This window comes from Cryptomeria japonica, chromosome 2 (assembly GCF_030272615.1).
Source record: "Cryptomeria japonica chromosome 2, Sugi_1.0, whole genome shotgun sequence".
Taxonomy (NCBI): Eukaryota; Viridiplantae; Streptophyta; class Pinopsida; order Cupressales; family Cupressaceae; genus Cryptomeria; species Cryptomeria japonica.
In genome coordinates, this window is record NC_081406.1 from 311089320 (window position 1) to 311108421 (window position 19102).

Here is a 19102-nt window from a genome sequence, read left to right on the forward strand (position 1 = left end):
CAGACTCAACTAATATTAAAATATCGCAATAAATTCCAATTGCCAGACTCAACTAATACCTCCGCCATTTTATTGCAGAGATGTTTTAATGCCCAACAACTCAGAGCAGATTTAATGTAACGATTTAAAAAAACAAGCAGTAGGCTACTACTTCCGGCCAGGTTCATAATGTCGATTTTATATTCTACTTAATAATTCTGTATAATTGGAAGCTTTTTCCCTTCACGTGGCTGTTTCAAAGCACAGTGAATTTAAGTATCATACTTAGTTTGTCAGACATCACAACTATGAAAGGAGAAAAAGACACGTAAGTAGGTACTATCAAAAGTTTCACATAAGTAATGAATGGCATTCTATAAACTCCAACGCCTGCTGTTAATTGATCCCATGATACAGTACAGGCCTGGGAATTGAAACCGTAACCTCACATTTCATTTTTCTACAGTGAAATAAATTGTTCTTCAATTCTTTTATTCACATAAATAATATGTATTGGAGCAGAGTACGGAGAATTTTTGAGAATGATAAATTTTATATGTATTAATTTTAATATAGATGTTTATTATATGCTCATTTTTAGATATTATTACTGGGTTTTTATTAAAAAAAATAAACTATAGTAAAGTGCATTATTATGAATGTTACCAAAATCAAAGTCTCAAAGAAATTGTATGATAAGATAATAAAAGCAAACAAAATAATAATGGATCTATGAAGTTCATGTAAATTGATCTTAAGAGTTGTTATAGATTAAATGGGATGGTATTTCTAGTTGTAATGTTGCCTTCTCATTGTACAACTTGAGTTGTCTTGTGGTGGAGAACTTGTTTTTGGAAAGAGAGGTCACAAGCTCAAATCCCACAAGAGGGTAAGGTATGTACATCTTATCGACTTTGGCCCATTACCTATCAAAAAATAAAATAAAATGAAATGGTGTCTTCTCATCCTAATGCATATAATCTAAATTCAAAAACTATATCATGAAACTTGAGGAATATATTTATTTGTTAAATGGATTGCTAGAGCTATTAAATGTGATGCATCATGAAACATTTTATTAAAATATAAACTTTTTGTTGTTATTATTAAAAGGGAGTGGTAAAAGATTAATTGGTTAGAAAAGATTCAAGTCTTGCATCATATTTTCATATTAGAGGCTCTTTTTCTATTCAATTCATTTGGAAAGCATGATATAAAGTATGCCGAGTTTTATATTGAGCACAATCTCCATTCCAACATGGTTTTAGCTTTTGTCTCTTCTCAAAGAAAAGTATTGGTCATAATGTTTCATAGGCAAGCTTATCATTAGTTTAAGAAAATTGTTAGAAAATTTAGTAATATATGAGACTTATTTACTTTGCAATGGTCTTTTTGATTCTTATTCAATATTTAATTTGACTTGAATAGTAATTACAAAAAAAATCTTCATTTTTTCTAATTTGTAATCCCTTCAATTTAACTGTTAAATTATGCCATGATACCTTATAATTTCTTTAAGGATTGAAATCAACTTTCTTACCAACATTTATTATGCTTTCCCTTAAAACAAATATACCTCTACTTCCCAAAATGTTCATAATCCTCAACCTTAATATTGAGTGGAAGTGTAAATTTAGTCATATACGTTGGACCAAGTTGAGTGCACAAACCTAATTTAGTCTAGTGCTAATTTAGATGCCCAAATTCTTGCTTAAGAAATAATGCATTACAAATTGTTTATTGGCAAGAAACTCAAAATGTATCCTTTTTCAACTAATCTTTTGTCATGTTGATAAAACTACAAAATAATTATTTTTGTTGAAAATTAGGGTAAACAACATCATAGAGTTATTAACAATATAGTGATTTAATTTTATTACAATGTAATTAAGCTAATAAATTCCATCAATGAAATAATAGAGGAGTAAATGACAAATTAGCAAACTAATAAAATATAAATCAAAACACCAGGCATACATGAAGAAAATGTTGTGCCAAAAAACCTCCACCAAATAAAGAGATTGAAACTTGTATTAAATACAATCAAATGTATACATCAACATTATCACCGATATTTCTATTAGTAATTAGACAACATAGAAGTACCTTTAAAAGAAACTTGCATCCGCTATCACATGCAAAATAAAATTAGAATTCGATATCTATCTAATAGTAATTTGATGGCATACAAGTACCTGCAAAAGAAACTTATGAACCATCAAGTGGTATCTAAAATCATCATCTATGGAAAAAATCCAATACCTCTATAGTCATGGCCTAGCATCTTGGAATAATATGTCACTTGTCTTAAAGATTTTGTGCCCTTCTTGAACACATCATAAATCTAAGAGATTCTATCATATTAATCAAATTGGCTAAGATTCTAATCTTATGTTCTTTGTGAGAGCATTCATACTTTTTTGTCATAATCATTGAATCAAGAATCTATGCTTTATAACTTTTAATCTAACCTTTTCAATGCAATCTCCCTATTCAATACCTTCTTACACAATATCTCAAATATTGTGGAGAATAAACCAAACCCTCCTAGTATTGTTTTGATGAACCCTTGAACTATAAGAGATTGACAAAAAAAAATTTAAAAATGTAAGTAATAACATATAAATCCATTATTACTCCTTGTGCAAGTTCCTTCCTATCCTTCCTTCCAATCTATTTGCAGACTATTAAGATTACACATATAGTTAGAAATCCCCTAGCATAGAAACCATCAAACAACTTTCCAATACATAATACATATTGCCCAAAGACCATCACATAATTTCTCTGATTGTACACTTAAAGCATAGAGGCTTCAATTCATAATACCCACCACCTTTGCATAAATAGATACTAAATTTTGTTCTTTTTCACACTATTCTAAAGCACCAATATATGTGGACACCAATAAAATAAAATATATGTTCAACTTCTTTTACCTTCCTAACACAAAATATATATAGTTAATGTGATTTAAAACATATTTTTTTCTCCTATCCTTTACAAGAAATTGAAATATGATTGTAATCACACCATTTAGAATTCTGAAAATTATTATTAGTATTTACAATAAGATTTCAATTGAAACACACATTTGTAAATTAGTAAGATGGAATCACCTTCTACCATAATATTGTTTAGCTTCATTGAAGTTATTATCATATTTACCACTAAAGCTTCCCCTTACACCTTATTGCTAGATTTGATTCCCATATAGACGGAAACTCCATGTAAGAATCTACTTTAAAACTTGTCCTAACAATACTCCTCAAGGTACTTTGTCAATGTTTAATTCAACATACCCTTCTTGAGAAGAGATCCATTCCAGCCTAATGACATTAGAAACTCTTTGTTTATATTGATTTTTACTAATTTATCATATCTTACGCTTGAATGGTAGACTAATTTATTATTTGGATAATTTAATAATTTTATTAGTTACATATTTCACAATTTTATTAATTACATATTTTTTAAGTTTATTAATTTTTATTTTAATATTTTTTATAATTAATAATTTTATATATTAGTAAAATTAGTATAGACCAACCAACACGTCATAAAATAGATTATATTTTTGTTAAAATGAAAAAAATTCAAATTTAGATTAATTAAGTACATCTAATTTCTAAAATTCATAATATTGGATTAAATGTTTTTTAGATTTGATTGCATATTATCTTTTTTTATCAATGTTTTGTATTGCATTATGTAATCTATCATTAGACTATGAAGAATAAGAGAAGAAAAAGAAAATTGATAAATTGCTAAATAGATAGAAAAAATAAACGAGATGATAAATGAGTCAAAAGCCCACAAAAACACAATTAAGAAAAAAAAAATTGAAACTAAATATCTTAAAGAAACCATACATTTAGAAAAATTAAAAAGCACAATTTATATGAAATTACCATAAAAACAAGATTCGTAGATTTAGGAAGAAAAACACACACATGACCTAACACAGAACATGTATAGAAAGATACCAAACTTTAATTTTAAAAACAAAATTTATTTATTTTTTATTTGAATAAAATTTAAAAATAAAAAAGGTTAATTTTATGAATTGGTTGTGTAATATTTATTGGATAAGATGACTGCTAGTAAAGTTACATATAATATGTATATACATAAATATTAAACAATAATTATATTTAATTCTACATATCATTTAATTACTTTAAAAAAATTATTTTTTTAAACATTATTAACAAAATTAACATGGATCAATCAACATTTCACATTTATTTGATGAGATGGTGGCTAGTCAAGTTATATATACATAAATATCAAACAATTATTTAATTTTTTTAATGTCATTTAATTGTTTTTGTTTTTTTTTCTTAATAAAATAAATAAAAGACAAAATTAACCTGGATCAATCAACGTGTCACATTTAGTTCATGAGATGGTCATTAGTCAAATTACATATAAAATACATATACATAAATATCAAATAATTATTTAATTGTTTTCTTCTTATTTTTCTTTAATAAAATAAATAAAAGAACTTATTGACAAAATTAACATGGATCAATCATCATGTCACTATTCAATTATTTTTTAATAAAAAATGATGAAGATTCTATATGATAAAAGTATCATTCATCAAGGTTCAAACCCCTAAAGGCATGTTCCAAGCAAGTTCTACGCCTAGATGACTTTGATAGACACGATTCCTTCATGTGATTATTTAACAGAAAGATGACTTGATTGTTTAATATGTGTATGACTTCTAATTAAGGCATTTCCTTACTTGCATAATAGTCATGACATGAATCCCTATATGATCTCCAGTTAGTTACTTGTTTGGCAACTTCGTCAACTTTTGTCACTATTATTTCTAAGGTTGTGGCAAGGGATGCATGACATTGGTTTTTTGAGCTCTTCAATCTAGACACTAATTGAGAAATGATGGCTCTATTTTATGCTAGACGACTTAATAAATCCTCTTGTGTGTTTTGTGAAGGGTTTATTAGAGTTTTCAGAGAGTTGGCCATTTGAGGGTTATCCTTAGGGTTATCAAGAGGCAAGTTTTGTTGAGAATTTGATATAAATTTAAATAAATAAAATAAAATAAATCAAAAACAATAAAAATATAGTCAAATTTTAAATAAAAACCAATTAAAATGCACAAACAAATCAACACTTACCTCTGCAACATCATGGCATGATGATTTGACTAATAACAGATGAAACACAATTAGGTTTCATTTTCTTTTTTTGCTAGGTTTTTTGTCTCCTCTTATCGGCTGTGAGTTAAAAATCACTTATTCGACATTTAAAAAATATATAATTAGATAAACGCAATCAAGATACATTTATTTTAAAACCCTAATCATGGTTTTATAATAAGTTTATCATATACAAGGTTTTAATTCTAAAACCTCGTACATGTTAAGGCTCAAAAATTTTGAGCCCGTAATACGTTTGGGTTATTTGAATTTTCAAATAACCCAAACACGTTACCTGCTTGGGTTTTTTAGGTAATTGGCCACTTTTTTGTTCACCATCTTGGTGCACTTACCCTAGGGTGTGTTATGAAGGGCATAACAAAAAGTGACTGGGCTAAGAAAATGCTCCAAGCATTTTAAAACACAACCCTTCAAGTACCCAAAGTCTCTAGTTCATGTTTATACAAGACAGCTTGAGAGATACCAACACAATCAAGGCTTAAAACATAATAGAGACCCAAGTTCCAACTGGAACCCCAAGTGTGTGCAAGTAATTAATTAACCATCCAATGAGTTACATTATGAACAAGAAAGACAGATTCTATCCAGACTACATAGGTAAAGGGTGTTGTTTCCAACGTGCAATGACATCTTGGGCATAACTTTGCTGCCAGCCAAGTGCCTATAGGCCCAATAGAGATACCTTTGTTTCTCATCAAGTATTGCTCCACTACCAGTTAGGCGTCTATAGCCTCGATTGAGGTACTTGAATCTCCCTTGTGAATTGAATTTTGATAGTTCTTTCTTCTTTTTCTTTTCTTACTTTTTGATGATTGCATATTTTTCTCATTTTTCTCAATTCTTAGGCAATGAAGCTCAAAATCATGTTAGAAACCACAATGGACATCATGAAAGAAATATAGCCTTTTGATTTTTTCACTTGGGATAGAAATGCCAAATCTAATATGAACCAACTCATGGATTTCTTAAGATGTGCAAGTTGTGTCAGGTTTTCAATTGCTTTGTAGAAACTCGAAAATGCGCTAAGTCAAGATACATGCTAGCACCCTTAAGATTGAAAAATATGAAGGTAAACTAAAATCTCTTAGGCAAGGAATTGATCAAGTATTAAAAAATACATGCAACAAACCCCCAATTAAGTCACTCTTCATGATATCCTCTTTGTGACAACCCAACTTTCACCTCGAATAAGGAGCCGCAAATGAAAAATAGAAAGGGACAAGGAAACAAGAACAACCAACACATAAGAATAACAAAACAAAGAAGAGAAAACGACCAAGAAAAAGGAAAAGGAAAGAAATAAGACAAAAAACAAGACACAAGACTAAGGCAAGGACAAGACACCAGTAGAGAAAAACAACAAGGTGAGGAAGACCAAACAAACAACCAAAAAATAAAAAATGATAAATAAACAGGAAGAAAACTAAACTATTGTCTAACTAGCCTAAACTAACCCTAAACCAAACTAGAGACTCGACCTTAACAAGATGGGAAAGAAATAAACTTGACCACTTCTTGATTGATTCTTCATTATATGCAACAGTGGTAACTTAACATGCCAACTCCTAAATCTAGCAATTTTTTTTTGTACTCTTAGAATGTATAATCTTGATGAGTATGACTCATTTCAAAAGCACAAAGTTCTCAAAATCAACAATTGCGGGTTTTCATTTTCATTGTGATCTACCCATGAACAAGTTTTAATTTCCCCCACCTCATATTCAAATTGAAAGTGATTAGCATACGAAGGGAAAATGAAGGAAGCCTCCTGATTTAATTTTGTTGCAAGATCATGAGCTTGTACACAATGGCTTCATCTTCATGAGGTCTTAGTTCATGGTACACCATATCATCCAACTCAAATCCATGCTTGTTAAAAAGAATGACACCAATCAATGATATACTATAGTTAATGCCAAAACTGATCTCAATCCCTAGCACATCACCATTTTCATTACTAATCCTAAACGGTAGATCATGATGCCTAATCTCTAAGGGACTAACTACTTCAAATCTATCTTCTAACAAATAAGAAGCTTCAAGTTCATAATTCTTCAAATTGTCCTTTAAAGCAACTTGTTCATCTTCAACATTATATTTTGTTTTAAAATGTTGTTATAGAGGACCATTATTGAACTCTAATCGACCCAAAAATTGGCCAAAATTCCATCATGTACCATATTAAACTCTTCTACTACAATGAGAGATAATATTAGTGAATTTGAAACCCAACAATAAGGTTTCGTTTACATATATCCTTGTAACCTTTGATTAGAACACACACATTTATGAATAACATCTATCAATAAGAGGGAATCGCCTTCTACCATAATATTGTTTAGCTTCCTTGAAGTTATTGTTGTCGCATCCACCACCAAAGCTTCCCCTTCCACCTCATTGCTAGATTTGATTCCCATATAGAGTGAAACTCCATATAAGAATATACTTTAGCATTCATTAGTATAAAACTTGTCCTAACAATACATGAGCTTCATCTAGATACTCCATCAAATTTTAATTCAACATACCCTTCTTGAGGAGAGATCCATTCCAAACTAGACATTAGAAACTATTTGTTTATATTGATTTCTACTAACTTGAATGGAGGACTAATTTATTATTTTGATAATTTAATAATATGCAATTTATTACATGTTTCAACACCTTAAAAAGTGCCCATTACCGATCAAAAAACACATGCAATTTATTACATATTTTAAAATTTTATTTTTTAGTTCAATATTTTATTATTATTTTTAATATTGAAAACTTACAAGCAAAATTAGCATAGACGAATCATCATGCCACAAAAAAAAAAAAAAAAGATCAATTATGGACATAAACATGTGTAATAAGATTCCAAACTTCAAATTAATTATACAAAATTTATTTATGTTTTATTTGCATAAAATTTTAAAATTAAAATAATTATTTTTACAATAAAAATATATATAAAAGTATTAAATTTATGAATTGGTTGAGTAAAATTTATTTGATGAGATGGCCCCTATCAAGTTACATATAATATGAAGATACATAAATATTAAACAAAAATCGTATTTATTTTTACTTATCATTTAATTACTTTTAAAAAATTCAATATTTTTTTTTAATTATTAACAAAACTAGCATGGATCAATCAACAAGTCACATTTATATGATGAGATGGTCTAATCAAGTTACATATAACATACATATACATAAAATCAAACAATTATTTAATTTTTAATGTCATTTAATTGTTTTCTTCTTATTTTTCTTCATAAAATAGCTAAAAATAACTTATTGACAAAATTAACATGGATCAATCAACATATCACAATTCAACTATTTTTTTATAAACAACGATGAAGATGCTATATGATAAAAATGTCATGCATCAAAGTTCAAACCTCTAGAGACATGTTTCCTTTATGTCATTATTTAACATAAAGACTATTTGATTGTTTAATATATGAATGACTTCTTATTTAAGAATATGCTTATATGAATGACTTCTTATTTAAGAATATGCTTACTTTGAATTGTCCAAAGCCATTAAATAAAGACAAAAATATCAACATTTATATAATTAACTATTTGTATAAAAAAATTCTATAATTTAGATAAATTTTCAAATCAATACTTAAAAACTTGAATGAAATATCATTAAAAAAACTCAAAACAAATAAGAAAGAATTAGATGGTATACAATTTTCAATATTTGAAATGTTAATCAAAATAGTAAATGATTGAAATGTTGGTGTGCATATTCATCAAATATTTTTTACAACCTAATAAATTTATGGCGATATATCTTTGATCCCTTTCCAAAATAGCCAAGATGTCCTTATGGGACGCGAGTTTCACTCACACATCTTGAGAGTGATGGAGAGCCAAAAAAACTAAAAAATAATTTTGACGGTGTTTTAAATTTCCTTGCGTACGGAACGAAAGTTAAAAGTAAGGTAAAAACATTAGTTATTAACGTCATTCATGAAAAGACTTCACTAAAGACACCCCCCTCGCTTTCTCCACAACGAGGCGGACAAAACACAATCAATGAATGTATGTCACGCCTCCCCACCATTTTATACAGCTGCCTCTATTCTTTAATATTTCGTTTCCTCTCTTTTTCAAACAATAAAACAAAGGTCCTTGATCAAGAATATTTGGGTGAAAACATCTTTTAATTAATTGCAGGAACTCTTCTAAAATTTCGCATCATGCTTTTCTTGTAATATTAAACTTCGCATCATAGTATGGAATCCTATGCAGCGAAACAGGTTCCTGACCTGTGCTTTATATTTGTTCAATGTTGTCCAATGGATGTGTTTCACGAGAGAATTTTTTATGAAAACAATTGGACTGTATAGATATTCGTATTTTTTGTTTTACATAATGAAATATAATACTGTTCAGAAATAGTCAATTAAAGTCATGTAGTTAGCAGACTTAAATTGTGTGTAATTCAATGGAATCTTACACTATCTATCATCAAGATGAGAATATTATAGACATTTATCATCACAAATTATCTTTCAGTTAAATTGTTATGACATTTAAATCAAAAGTCTCCATTCAATTATCATGTCACTAGTTAAGAAATTCAATTTAGCTTTTTAACTCTCTATTAGTAACATCACTAATATCCTTATGATGGATACCATAAACCTAGAAATCTGATCCAAATGGATGGAATAAATGCTGGCATAATAAAATCAAAAAATAATAATAAACTACATTATGAATTGTAGAAACTTGATATCATTAAGATTGAATCTTTCAAAACCAGGATCATCTAATTCAAACAGTCAAAATCGTACCTAACCTAATCAAACTTGTCAAACGATAAAAAAAAAAAAGATACAAACATTTCAATTGAATCCTTCAAAATAATTCAACAAATCTCATAAAATAATGTAAAAAAGCATACCATCATTCGCTCACTGAACTCTTTGTAAAAAGCATTGAGACTTTCATCATTATCAGTCCCAACAGCCCCACTACATTAAACCTACCCACTCTCCCGTTGAACCTTAGTGCGCCAATAATATCATTGTACGTAATGACTGGTATAAATTTTTTTTCAAAAAACAAACCCCACCAAAATTGTTGTGATCAAAATTAAATTGGTTTTTTATTGAAGTTATAAAGGTTAACAACACAAAAATTGGGCCCAAAAAATATACAAAGAATGTAAAAAAGAAAAAAAAGGAATAGTATCGTTACGGCATGCAGATGGCATTGAGAAGAACGTGAACGAGCATCAAATCGACAAAATACTGGTGGCCAATTTGTCCGTCACGCCATTTTGCCTTGGCCGGTGCGCGGCCATAGTGCACACCATCACTGCAATTATTATCATAATGCCAGGGGAAAGTGAGATCGAAATCGTCCACAACCATAGAAACCAAATTCTTATCCCTCAATTTCTCCAACAGAATGTGATTGTACGTCTCCATCTTGTACGGATTAAACCAGAGGTCACGAGCGTAACCCCCCGTTGCAATGGTGCTCCGGTACAGAAAAACCGGCCGTTTCAAACCCCGTCTATCGACGGACTCCATGACGGAATTCCAGAACTCCGCAGTCATGTCGGCGCCGCCAGCGAAGAGCTGAGTGTTCTTCCAGTAGACGGCGTCGTGCAAGCCCGAGTTCATGATCATCACGTCCGGCAGAGTGGTTCCAGTGAAAAACGATCGGACCATGTCGCGGAAGCCATCGTTAGTGAGAGAAAAGAGGCCCTGGTAGTTGAGGCTTTCGTTCCAGTGGCCATTAAAGACGTTGGTGATGCGGACGCGCCTCGAACCCGGGCCGTTGAAGGTCCTGTCAAAGCGTCGTGGGACTTCTTTAACGTGCCACAGCCCCAGCACAAAGTTGAGCAAGTTGCGAATCGTGTCACCATGGTTCGAATCCCCCCAAAAGAAAAGCCACTTTTTATCCAGGCATCTCCAGGCCTCGCGAGTATCAAAGATATGAAAGCTACAGTGCGCAGAATAAACCCAACCGTTGCTCTCCAGAGTGCTTAGGGCGCCTGTACACCATGGCTCAGGGCAGGGCTCCTGCGGGGGCAAGCACAAGAACCTCCCTTTGCGGTTTATTTCACAGGATTCGTTGTGAGTACCTCGGGTCCATCTTCCAGACCAGGCATTTGCTGCAAAATCCGAAGCCGCACAGCGCTGCAGAGGAGGTGCAGGGTTCGAATCCGAGGCGAAATGGATCGTGAGACTGAGCATTTCCTGCCTGCGCGCCCAACGGTGGGGCCTCAAGCGGAGGCCATTATAGTTCCCGAAGAGCAGGATAACCGTGAGATTGTAAAGTCCGGCAAAGCGCGGGTCGACCTGGAGGCTTATGCTGTAAGAACCGTTTCCCATGTCTACTACCGGTGGCCGTGATTTCCACTCCAGCCCGGAAAGATCTGATTCGTAGTAGTCTCCGCCTGAACACCGCGGCTGTGCGTACTGATCGAAGGCCGTGAAAACAAAGCTGTGAACAATCCCCGCCTGGAGAACCGCCGGTTCGCCTGAAGGAAACCCCAAGAGCTCAATTTTAACCGTTTCGAGTCCATGGCAGGGGTGTGTGCCGTTCCGAGCCAGACATCTCAGCAGCGCTTCCGTCTCGTTGTGCTGTTGAGGGAATTGAATCCAGTTAGGGCTTGAGCTTAAGCTTACTTCAGGGTTTGAGCTTGAGCTTCCTTCGGTTCTGTTCTCGGTAGGAGACACCAGATTGAATATTTCTTCCCTTTGCTGTGGCGCTGGGGCTTCGGCTTCGGCTTGCGGCAGGAAGCTGCTGTTGAGTTGATTGTGAGCGGTGCGCAGGATTTGATTGGAGTGAGGAGCAATTATGACCAGAGCTGCTGCAGGGGCTTCGAACTCGGGTTGGACGTTAGTCCTCCACGAGTCCCACAACGTCGCGCCATCGAAACTCCACACGACCAAAATTACAGCGAAGAACAATCCGGCGGCGAGCTTCGCATAGGCGATGAGCGGCTGTGTCTTCACACTCATTTTCCTCCCCTCAAACACCATCCTCCCTTCATACAGATCTGAAATTTCTGGAGCTCAGATTTAAAAAAAAAACCAAAGAAATCAAATTGATTTTTCTGTGAGATTCTTTGTCTGAAAGATTTTATTTCTTCTGTAAAGTTCTCGCAGAACCCGCAGAACCGGCTAAGGTTTCTTGAAAAATCCCTCCCCGGTTCTCAGATTCACCGCCCAGGCAGATCAATCCACGAGGCTAAACTTGGGCTATATGATTTAATATGCATGACCTTGAATCAAAAGTTGCTCCGCCACGGTTGTATGACACATGTCCGCCATAATGAGTTTCATAACTGCTAGAATTTTGACCTTTTGTGTCGGCTCGCAGCAGCTACCTACTTGCATTCTCCGGTAATAATAATTAATATATTTCTTTTCTAAGTAGACTACCACTAATTTAATATCTCATGTATCAGTTAACATTTTTAAGTGACTATTATTTTACCGTAATAATAATAATAATGTAAAATGACGGTAAGAAAGCTGAGGCTGTCTACTGGTTATTGGCGGTCAATATTTGCTTTTCGTGCATCTAATTTCACAAAAGAGACAAATCTGTGACCGCTGCAAAATGCTAACCACTCCATCGTATCCAGGTACAGATATATTATCTGAGAAATAAAATATTATTCTAATTTTCAAACATATCTTCAAATGCTGTAGCTATAAATAATTAATAATTCCCTAATATGTTTTCAGATATTTTTTCCCCAAATAATATAAATCGAACTAGAGTTTACTAATGTGTATATATTTGCTGTTTACAAAATAAATAAATAATAGTCACTTAAAAATGTTAACTGTTACATGAGATATTAAATTAGTGGTAGTGTGGTTACAAAAGAAAAATATTAAAAATTTAAAAGTAAAAAAATTGAATTTTCAGATATGTCTTCAAAATTTTATCTATAAAAATAATCTAAATAGAACTTGAGTTCACTATGGTTTGCATATATTTGCATTTTACAAAAGAAAAAGAAATGGTCACTTAGAAATGTTTGTACTAAGTGATGTATTTTATCTAGTTTTTAAGAAATAAAATATCATTCAGTTTCCAAATATGCCTTCAAATGTTGCCCATGGAAATAATCTAAATTGAACTAGAGTTTACTTGGGTGTGTATATATTTGGTGTTAACAAAAGAAAAAGTAATGGCCACTTGGAAATGCTAACTATTGCATACATTATTTAGTTTTTTTAGAAATAAAATGTTGTTTCAATTTTCAAATATGCTTTCAAATATTGTCCATAGAAATAATCTAAATTGAACAATGAGTTTACTGTGGTGTCTACATATTTATTTTTTACAAAAGAAAAAATCAACCAATCACTTAAAAATGCTAACTACTACATTGTATTAGTTAGTGATATAGAAATAAAATATTAGTCCAATTTCCAAATATGCTTTCAAATGTTGTCCATAGAAATAATCTAAATTGAACTAGAGTTTACTAGGGTGTGTACATATTTGCTTTTAACAAAAATTAAAAATATAATGATTACTTAAAAATGTTAACTAGTACATGGTACTAAGTGATATATTATTTATTTTTTTAGAAGTTAAATACTACTCCAATTTCCAAATAGGCTTTCAAATTGTGTTCATAGAAATAATCTAAATTGAACTAGAGTAAACTCTTGTGTGAATATATGTGCTTTTTGCTTTTTACAAAAAAATAAAATAAAAACATCTACCACTTGAAAATGCATACTACTACATTGTACTAGTTACTCTTAAGTGATGTATCATATATTTATTTAGAAATAAAATCTTATTTCAATTTTTAAATATATCTTTAAATGTTATCCATTTTAATAATCTAAATTTAACTATTACTGGTTTTTATTCCAATTTTCAAATATGCTTTCAAATTATGTTCATATAAATAATCTAAATGGAATTAGAGTTTACTGGTAGTATATATATTTTCCTTTTAGAGAAACAATGACAATTTAAAAAACTAACTATTACATTGTACTAACATAATAAAACAATATCAATTTTTACATTCTAGTAAATAATACAAATTTAGAATAGCACTCGATACAATGAATTTCCGAAATAGAGATAGCAAAGAATATGGGGTTCCGTCGACATCTGGAAGGGCTCCCCCTCTGCAGGATCAACCCTAGCAAGTGGTTTGAAGTAGGAGAACCATTAATGCAGAAAAGAGAAAGGCCAAGGGCACACTGGACATAGCCCATATTTGGGCAGTCCCCATTACTGCACAAATCCCCTCCTTCGTTACCAAAGCAAACAGGGTTCCATTAGGTTCAAAGGCTGAATATGATTGGTCTCAAAGATACTAGGTAGAGGGTTCAATAAAATTGTCCAGATTCGAAGAACCCGCATCTCATAGCAATATCAAAAACACTCATGTAATGTAAAAAGCATGGAAAGAGCCGAAATTCTCTGTGAGAAAACAAATATCCACAAATCCCAAAAACCCTAGGTCAAAGCCCATCAAAATCATGGTTCCAAATGCCGCTACGGAGTTAAGAAATTTTTGCACTAAGCACGGTCTATTTGCAAAATGGGAAGGTAGTGGGCAATCCTCATTAGAAATAGCCAACTGGTGGAGAGAAACGTTCTGCGGCCAGGTAAGTATAATATCCTTAACCAATAAATTCATCTTTATTGAATGCCTTAAGGAATCGTTAAAATCTAGATTGCTAGAGGGAGAATAGGTGTTTTACAAAGGAATGAATTTTAAGTTTCTTGATTGGAAACCTAAATTTGATTCGAATAGACACGAATTTAACACAGAATCTAGATGGATAATCATTCATAGCCTCCCTGTAGAGCTAATGCATGTCAAGATTCTTATTGACATTGGCAATAGTTTAGGTAAATTTATTGCCCTAGAAAAAAACTGGTCGGACAATTCCGATATTAAAATGCTAATAGATGTAGAGAGAAGTACTAATAATTTAAGAAACATATCCATCAACACGATAGATGGGAATTATAATTTAATTCTTGAATGGTTTAATGGAGAGATTGTGGAGGAGATATACGGTTTAAACCCCAATGTTAGAAAAACACAGGTTAGTAAAATAGGGGAACTGAGGAAACTAGCTAACAAGGTTAACATCCAATTCAACAATGACATTGGCGGTTTCACCATTACGGAATCACAGATTGGGGATAAATAGGGGACACCGTCTAATACCCAGATTAGAAATAATCCAATCAAATTTGCCAACAAAAACGAGGTCCGTAGTGCCTGATGAGGGCAAAATCCAAAAAGAATTGGGAGATGTCATTGACAACCTAATGGGAAAATTCGCAGAAGAATTAATAGACGAAATGTTTCAGGAAACCAAGATAGAAGAAAATAACATCCCCTTGGAAGATTATGATCACATCTCAGACATTCCTCAGGAAATGAATAATATGAATGAACAAGAAGAAGTGGTTCCTGAAACTCAGATCATGGATAACCCTTCTCCTATGGTTAATGGGATGAATGAAGAAGAAGAAAGAAACTTCATAATCAAGGAATTAATCAACATGCAGGAGGAGGAAAGGAACTGGGAGTCAAATGTTAATCTCGAGGACACACCCAACATGGGTATAATGTTGATAGAGGGAAATAAAGAGAACCTTGACTGTGGCAAACCCGGTAACATTAAGAGAGGTCGAAAGTCTTTTTTAGAAAAAATGAAATTGGATGGGCAGGCGGAGGGGTAGACCAAAATAACAACCCTATTTGGCCAAGGAAAGAGCTCGCCAGTCCACAGACTGGAATAAAAATATTGAAATGGAACGTAAGGGGCCTAGGCGCCCCTAGTAAGCAACGCTTGATTAAGCATAGCTTAAAAAGATCTGATATGGATATAGTCATGTTACAAGAAACTAAATTAAACAAGGAAGATATGTCCAAATTTTGTAGGAACCTCTACCAATGGCAGATGGAGACAACAAAATCCATTGGGGCATCAGGAGGATTGGCATTACTATGGAAAAAAAACACAATAATGTTTATAGGATATGCCAAGATGCAATACTGGATGGCGGGCAAAATAAAAGCACTTGATAGAGATACAGAATTTATCATCATAAATGTCTATGGTCCAATAACTACGGAGAAGAAAAAGTCAGTGTGGCTAGAAATTGATCATTTTTTAATAAATCAAATGGCACCACACTACATTATAGGTGGAGACTTCAATACCATTCTCCATCAATCAGAGAAACGTGGAGGATCAAAAATCATAAGGCAACCTCAAAAAGATTTTATGGAATGGATAAATAATAACTATCTTTTAGAAATAAAAACTAATAGGGGTTCACACACATGGAATAACAGGAGATCGAGTTTCTCCAACATCTCCGAAATACTAGACAGGTTCTTCTTTAAAGGGGATCTAACTTCCTTCCAAACAGTGATGAAAGCCTCTGTGCTACCATGGTTAGGTTCTGATCACTTTCCAGTGATGCTAGAACTAATGGGAGAACTGAAAACCTTTGGGAGACCATTCAAGTTCGAATTCATGTGGTTTAAGCATGAGGATTTCTTCCCTAACATACAAAAATGGTGGACAGAAAGTAATTTTCAAGGTTCCAAAATGTTCCGTTTAACTTTAAAATTAAAAGAAATTAAACATAAATTACTAGATTGGAACAAGGCAAGATTTAAGAACATCTTTGAGGAAAAATTAAGAATTGAAAAAGAATTGGAGAATGTAAATATAGAAGTAATTCAGCATGGGATGGATCAAGTCTTATACGAAACAGAGAAAAGGCTCCTGGGTGAATATGAAGACATTCTAGCCAAGGAAGAAATTTTCTGGAAACAAAAATCCAGGGAAGTATGGTTGAGTGATGGAGACAAAAATACTAAGTTCTTTCATAATAGTGTTAAGTTGAGGAGAGAAAAAAATAGAATCTCGCAAATTTCTAATGAGGAAAACCAGATTATCATAGATCAAAAGATGATTGTGGAGGATGCAATCAAATACTTTAGAAATATGTTGAATAATTGGGAATACTCGAATCTCTCACATAATCGGGATTTAATTAAAACCATTCCTAAACTACTATCAGAAGAGGACAATAAGATGTTAAATGCCAAAATCACTAAGGAAGAAGTAAAACAGGCTCTATCACAATTTTCAGGGGACAAGGCCCCTGGACCAGATGGATACCCTGCTGGTTTCTACCAGAAATGCTGGCAAATTATAGGAGATGTAGTATCGGATGCCTTAGAAGCTGCTAGAAATGCAGGCAATTTTCCAAAGGAGATAAATAGTACATTCTTAGCACTTCTACCTAAAAAAGAAAATCCTTCAAATTGGGAAGAATTCAGACCCATATCTTTATGCAACATGACATATAAATTATTAACTAAAGTCATGGCTAACAGATTAAAAAAGCTCCTACCAATTATCATTTCTGAAGAACAAACAGGGTTTGTTCCTAACAGATCAATCTTGGATGGGATAATTATTGTCCAAGACGCTATTCATTCCATACAAAATCAAAGACAACCAAATATGCTAATAAAACTTGATATCAAGAAAGTATATGATAAAGTAGATTGGTACTTCCTATGCAACTGCATGAAAGCCTTCGGTTTTAATAGACAATGGATTGATTGGGTATATAGATGTATTTCAAGTACCAGTTACTCAGTTTTGATAAACGGAAAACCGGAAGGATATTTTGAAGCAACAAGGGGTTTGAGACAAGGGGATCCGCTCTCCTCCTTCTTATTTATTATAATGTCCAAAGCCTTAGGAAGAGCCTTTAATGCCTCAAGATTAGGAGGCAAGCTGCAAGGTATACATATAACAACAGGGGTAGAACCTTGTACTCACCAGCAATTTGCAGATGATACAATGGTATTGGGGATGGGAAAGCTCAAAGAGGCTAAGGAAATCAAGAGAATCCTACTCGCATATGGAAAAGCGTTGGGAGAATTAGTAAATAACCAAAAATCAAAATTTTTTTGCTTTAATATGTCTATTCAAGAGGAAAATAAAATAGCTAGTTGGCTTGGGTATAGAATTGGACAATTACCATGCACATATTTAGGAATTCCAATAGACAAAGGAACAAGATCCAGCATGCTTTGGGACCACCTCATTGAACGTATCAAGAAAAAACTTTCGTCTTGGAAAGGCCTTTGGTTGATAGGGGCAGGCAGATTAACATTGATTAAATCAGTCTTATCGGCAATACCCATTTACCTTCTATATTGCATTCCTATATCAATAGGAGTACATAAGAACATATCCCAAATTATCATAAATTTTTATTGGCAGGGCACAGAAGACAAAAACAAAATTAAATTGATATCCCGAGACAAAATTTGCAAAGACAAATGCGATGGGGGCACGAGTATAAGAAACCTAACATGGCAGAACAAGGCCTTAGGGGCAAAATTAATCTGGAGGACATATGTTTCATCCGATGCTAATCCTAAGAAATAAGTATCTAGCAAGCTACCAGAAGGAGGCAATATTCAGGGAAAAACACCTACAGAAGGGTTCTAGAATATGGAATTTTATAAAAGATTGTCGCCCCATCATAACAAATCATTTGACTTGGGACATCCACAATGGCAAATGGGCATTGTTTTGGGAAGATTCCTGGGGGGACCAACCTCCAATAGATGGATTGATGAATACATCCAACATCAAGCATCAAATAAAGAACCTTTGGGGGAATTATGTAAAGGATTACATAACTCTTGAACCAAAATCGGTATTTGGATGGAAATGGAAAAAAATGCTTCCATTTATGTCTGAAATCAAATTCCAAGAATTGCAAAAAATACTTAGTCTCAGACTGATTTCTTTTAGAAATGGGGAGGATATTTTAGTATGGTCAAATTCCAAGGACGGGCAATATAACTGTAGAGATGGCTTAAGAAGCATATACAACATGGCAAAAGTCAC

At 32.8% G+C, this 19102-nt stretch overlaps 1 protein-coding gene across 1 annotated transcript; it reads right to left on the bottom strand.

The window, feature by feature from the left end:
- Positions 1-10265: 10265 nt before the first annotated feature.
- LOC131075354 (uncharacterized) lies at positions 10266-12507 on the bottom strand. The gene has a single exon (XM_058012182.2). It carries the CDS (start codon positions 12182-12184, stop codon positions 10382-10384), a length of 1803 nt encoding a protein of 600 aa, XP_057868165.1. The 5' UTR covers positions 12185-12507; the 3' UTR covers positions 10266-10381.
- Positions 12508-19102: the final 6595 nt, after the last annotated feature.

Bases quoted from the DNA above. Each gene is read 5' to 3' on its own strand.
- LOC131075354 (XM_058012182.2), bottom strand. From the start codon at position 12,184: ATGGTGTTTGAGGGGAGGAAAATGAGTGTGAAGACACAGCCGCTCATC.